This window comes from Chrysochloris asiatica, unplaced genomic scaffold (assembly GCF_000296735.1).
Source record: "Chrysochloris asiatica unplaced genomic scaffold, ChrAsi1.0 scaffold00186, whole genome shotgun sequence".
Taxonomy (NCBI): Eukaryota; Metazoa; Chordata; class Mammalia; order Afrosoricida; family Chrysochloridae; genus Chrysochloris; species Chrysochloris asiatica.
In genome coordinates, this window is record NW_006408704.1 from 2,325,887 (window position 1) to 2,331,763 (window position 5,877).

General features: G+C 47.2%; 1 protein-coding gene across 1 annotated transcript in view; it reads right to left on the reverse strand.

The window, feature by feature from the left end:
• Positions 1–238: 238 nt before the first annotated feature.
• Positions 239–5,877, reverse strand: part of MKRN2 (makorin ring finger protein 2) — a 35,778-nt gene continuing 30,139 nt past the window's right edge. Inside the window, exons 8-9 of the mRNA XM_006872200.1 lie at positions 626–770; positions 239–387 (exon numbers count right to left, since the gene is read on the reverse strand). Of these exons, the coding sequence (XP_006872262.1) occupies positions 250–387; positions 626–770 (283 nt within the window). The 3' untranslated portion in view covers positions 239–249. The remainder of the gene's footprint in view (positions 388–625; positions 771–5,877) is intronic.

The following is a 5,877-nucleotide window of genomic DNA, read 5'->3' on the forward strand; positions in this document are numbered from 1 at the left end:
CCAGCTTCTCCTGTCCAGTCAGTTAGAACTCAACATTTTCCCATAAGGAGTTTGTAGTGCATCTAAGATAGCAACCATAAGAGTGGGCATTCCTTATGCTAGCTTACTTTATATCCTTCACTGTGGCTGTCCTGGAGCGTGGACGAGACCAAGGCTAAGGACAACCCCACTCCCAACCAAGTGACATGCTGATTATGCTGCGGCAGGTAGCTGCAGGCCCCAGCCTGGGAGGCTTCCGACCTTCTACTCTTAAGGCTCTGAAGACTCTACTCCAGAAAGGTGCATGAAGAGGTCCCCAAGCTCCGTCATGTCCACGTCTTCAGGGTTAGGGATGTGCTGGCTTTCTCGGTTCTCGATGAAATCCCAGAGTCGCACAGAATTGAAAAACTGCAAAAACATCCAGAAAACAGACCGTGAAGGTTGTTGCTTTGTCTTTTTTTTTTTAATTTCCCAAACCCACTTACTCAATTGTATTGTTACATGCAAATATAATCAGTTCCAACTATGAGGACCCTGTCTAGGGTTTCTGAAGAACTGGTGGGTTTGAACCACCAATCTTACTGTTAGGACCTTGTGGACCAGGGAACTACTTACTAAGTGTCCCTGAACAGCTCAGGGTCCTTACCCTTACAGTGCCTTCAGAACTGAGCTGTTTCCGGGGTTTCTCGGGCTCTGCAAGCCTCCCATCAGGATAAGCATGGCGGTAAAGACATTTGCTTCCAAATGGGCAGGTCCCCTTGCCTTGCTCAAAGTATTTACAGGCCTTTTTCCTGAAAAGCAAAAAGAAACCCAGAGGATGGTGTGAAAACCTGATCCCAGGGGGACCCATCTTGTTCCACGTTTGCCCATGATACCAACACTAGCAGAGCTTCACGTGACAGGTGGGGAAAGGAAACAGCCTCAGAATAAGTATGTGACTCATCTAAGGTCACATACAAAGAGGCTTCAAAATGTATATAGAAAAATGAAGTTAAAAGATGGTGAAAATCTATGAACTTTTTGAAGCCCCCTCAGATAGTTGGCACTGTGACTTCCAAGCTGGGTGAAATTCCCACTGTAGTGGAATGTCTGGCACCTTTGATTGAGCCCATGTGTGGATTTGACACTGATCTGCGCCTGCAGTGCTAAAGGCCTTCAGGGGAAAGCCTAGGGATCCCCCTTGCAGTTCCTGTACCTACCTGGCTGCTACACAGCACCAGGGGCTAGTGAGGCTTGAGCAGCCAGGGCACCAGTTCTGAAGCTAGGCCTTGCTAACCTCCTCAACTCAAAAGTCCCTAAAGGAACTCCACCCAGTGATGTTTCCCCTTGCTCTTGGCCAGCCATGATGTCAAAGGTGACCACGGGAAGCTGTGACTTGGGAGTTGAGGGAAAGCAGTGAATTTAAGCAGCTGCCTGAAGTTACAAATTTTCCTTTGTAACCTCCCACTGGAACTGGGGTTCCCAACTGTTCATATGCTGTGGATCCTTTCGCAGAACAATGTTCTTATGTATAAAACAAAACACGTAGATCCATAGAATACAGTTATCAGGGTTAGGGTTTTGTTTTGCTTTTTTGTAAGTTTTCCTGTCAAAATTCTATCCAGAGACAACCCCTAAGTTAAGAAGTCCTGCTCTAGCAAAAACTCAGAACCAAATAAAAATTCCCATTTGTTCTTTCTCAAATGAAATTTAACTGACACAAAGGACTGACACAAATGAAATTTAACTGACACAAACAGGACTGAGAAAAGCAAGAAGTTACAGAAATAAGTCACCCAGAAAAGGCTCGACACTGTCTGGGCAGCTGGTGTGTGACGGTCACAAATTATGGGCTTCCTGTTCACTCAGACAACGGGATGGCAGAGCTCAGTGGTGAAGCCCACAGAGGCAACACCAGGGCACTCTGGGGCCTGTGCTTTCCTAAGTACATAAAGTGCTATCAAGTCAGCTCTGACTCAGCAGCCCTGTCCAGGGTTTCTGAAGAGCCACTGGTGGGTGTGAACTGCCGACATTGTGGTTCACAGTCCCGTGCTGAGCCTACAGCACTCTAGTCCCGCCACCCTACCTCCACAATAATTCTGCTCTATTTCTGATCACTAAGCCCCAAAGCCACCACTTCATTCTTTTCCCATTCCATTGTGCCCACTGTTCATAGAGTACACCTTCTAAATTTAAGCCATCCTTTTATGTCTACATGGGGAAGCTGATGGAGTTGCCACCCTTTGTGGCTGGCCTGCCAGGTCTTTCTAAGCTGGTCCACCTCCCAGGAGTTTCTAACTGCACCCCAAGCAGTAGAGCTCTGTCACTACTTTACTATTCTTATAAGGCTACTGGCAGTTGGTATTCTCCATGGCCTTATGTTCCCACCACATCCTTGTGCACACCTCATATTCTAGGGCCTCACCCCCAAACAAACTCTACCTTTGTGGACCCCTGCCATCCACCCAGCCCTGCCAGCAGAGGGCCAGCACTTCAGTTCCATGGCTCTGGGTTCCTTACAGCCCAGGTGGGCCATGTGCTTGCTCTGTGTGACATACGGCTCAAGCCTCTCAAGAGAAAGTCCCTGTATAGAGAATAGTATCATCGTTTTCACTAATTTACCAGGAAATTCTTTTACACATTTCTGAACTCCCCCAAGCACCCCATTGGTACTTAAGTTGAAGGTGCCTGCCCCATACGCTCAGTAAATCGTGTCAAATCCATAAAAACAGTCCTCTAAGGAAACCAAGGATGTATTGCATTGGGCAAAACTACACAAGACCTTTTTAAAGTGTTCAACAGCAAAGCTGTCAGCTTGAGGACTAAGGTGCACCTGACCCAAGCCATAGTATTTTCAATATCCTCATATGCATGTGAAAGCTGGACAGTGAATAAGGAAGACTGTAGAAGAATTGATGCTTTTGAGTTATGGTGCTGGAGAATACTGAAGTGCCATGGGCTCCCAAAAGAACCAACAGGTCTGTTGGGGGCCACAATCACTGAGATGTTGAGGCCCTGTGTCATGGACGAAAATCCTACACGATGGCCCCACTCAGGACGGCTAGCCAGGGACCCTGAGGGCCCAAGGAAGTGACCTCCAGACGTCCCAGGTTCATTGGCTTTTACGAACTCACTGTTGGGCTAGCTCTGTATAATTTTCTTTGGTCCTATTATTCATTCTATGGTTCGAACTCCAGTAATTGTAGCTTCTGAGAAAATGGTTTCTTATGTGCCTCTCTTAATGTCTCCACTGTGTTCACAGTGCATAAGGTTCTGGGAACAAATCTCTCTGAGGAACAAACTATGGCCACCTGGCAAGCATGTCCAAACTGTTCTTTATCAAATTATTCAGTTATGTTTGATATTAACTTAATACATGAGCCCTTGATACCCATGGACAAATATTAAAACAAAAACCCCTCCTAAAGCCGAGGCTGTAAAAAGTTCCAAAGGCAAGTTTGCAAGGGGGCTCTGGAGAGTCTGCCCAAGGAATTCACTCAAAGTAGATTGGCAAATTCCGGGGTATTGTTCAAGGAACAATAGTGACAGCCTTCTCAAATTGTCCCCAGGTGCAAACTATTAACCTAGGCGTCCTTCTTCCTCCTGCAAGCCTAGGATAGGTAGCTGAAACAGATGTAGTCCTTTCAGACCTTTTGAATCCTTTTCACCTTTTCCCATTCGAGATTAAGTGCTATAGGTATGTTAATTAGCCTGGAGAAACCTCGAGCTGCTGCCTTGGGATTCGAACCTAAAAAGTAATTTATAACAATTTGTTCGAATTTCTACAAAATTAAGGATGTTAGATCATCAAGACAATTTGCGATGTATGTTTTAGAATTTGTTCCTGTAAATCATTGTGTCCTGTTTTGAAAGATTAATCACATTTCATTTCTGTACCCTGTCTTAATAATCCCTTTCTGCCTTTGTGTAAAGCCCCTCCCTGAAATAAAAAGGGGGCACAGACTGAAGCCCGCATACATTACTGCCTGCAGGGCTGGCTGTGCATTACTGCCTGCAGGGGTCACGATGCCTGCAGTCCAGGGTCTGCCCGCCAGTTTCGCATCCACTCTAGTTTCGGGGTGTCTCTTTGTCTCTCTCGTTGCATCTTTGTGTGTATTTTTTTTCTGTCTCTGTCACCGCCGGATCTCCCTACTTCATGAACCAAACTCCCCTGTCGAGGCCGGACCTCGACACAGATCCATTTTGGAAGAAGTACAGCCAGAGTGTTCCTTGGAGGCCAAGATGGTCAAACTTCATCTCTCATATTTCAGACATATTGTCAGAAGGGACCAGTCCCTGGAGAAGGATATCATGTTTGGTAAGGTGGAGGGTCAGAGAAAAAGAGGAAGACCCCCAACGAGATGAATTGACCAAGTGGCAGCATCGAGGGACTCAAGTGTGGCAACAGTAGTGAGGTTGGCCCAGGATCGGGCAGTGTTTTGTTCTGCTTTGCATAAGATCGCTATGAGTCGGTACCGACTCGATGGCACCTAACACCAAAGGAAACCAAAGTCAGGGGAAACCTAACAGCCAGCAATAGCACCAAGTCTCCAGGCTGGGACTCCAAGTGCTTTGCCATGCCTGCCCTCCAGTGGACACAAGAGGGTAAACCAACCTGAAAACACCAATGACTTTTACCAGACTGACCCTCCAACAGAACTTGCAACACGGCTGTTAGTAAACAAACTTCAGGGGAGCAGACAGGAAGAAGGGAAAGGCAGGATGAGTTACCGTAAGAAAGAATCAGGGTAACCATTAGACAGTGAGCAAGAAATCTCCCAAAGAACGGGGCCTGAGAAAGAAGGCTCCAAACACTGGCTATATATAAAGTACCCAAACTTCTGGCAAATCCAGAAGCACTGAGACAGGAAATTTCTGCCCGTTGGAGCCCAAACAACTGTCTGCTAAAAGAAAAACATCAGAGGAACCTAACAGAACCTAGAGGTCACGTAACATCTGAATGTCTGTAACAACCCAAAATTTGAAGAGTACATGAAGAATCATCAAAACATGACTCAATTTCAAGAGAAAAGATAACCCACAGTTAGCAGTTAGCTTGTCCCACAGCACCAACCAGGCCTCCATGGGTTAAATGTCATCGTCGTTATGTGCCGTGGAGTCGGTTCCAACTCATAGCGACCCTGTACAGGGTTTCCGAGGCTGTAAATCTTTACGGGAGTAGAAAGCTTCATCTTTCTCTGGCGGAAAAACTGGTAGTTTTGAACTGCTGACCTTGCAGCTCGCAGCCCAATTCACAACCACTTCGCTACCAGTGACCTGCAAAAAGATATGGCCAGGGATGCGGCACTTCCCTGACCAGGCAACCCAGGTAGGGAAGTCTCCGGGGAAAAGGGGCAGAATCGCGCATAGGCAACCTCTGTCTAGCACACAGACAGCCTTTGAACAAATATAAGATCTTATATTTCAACAGTCTGAACTTGTTTTTTTAAAGATCAAATTGATGACGAATTATAGGCATTTTAAGATTTTGCCTGCCTGCACGCAGCTCCTGCTTCCGTGCCCACGCCCGTGCCCTCGCCAGCAAGTGCCTCTGCCCCCTGCAGACACTGGAACGCAGGGCTAGAGCAACCCCACTTAGGAGGCTGCATTTCCAGAGAAAAGGATAACAAAGCTGAACAAATAGAGAGGGATATCGGCGCAGATATCAGGAAAATTGGGGTACCCACGGTGCAGAGAGACTAAGAGAGGCATTCTTTACGTCATCAAATACGGACACTGCCTCCCTCCAGCCATTACCCCAGCCCTAATAGCCCCAGACTAGACCAGCCCTCTGCCAAGCCACCAAGACTCAGGAACGCCCAAGGCATATGCCCTCCCACTGAGGCCAAGGCCCTCCCAAGGCCCAAACACTCCCACTGAGGCCAAGGCCTGCCCTGAGGCCCAACCTGCCCACAGACT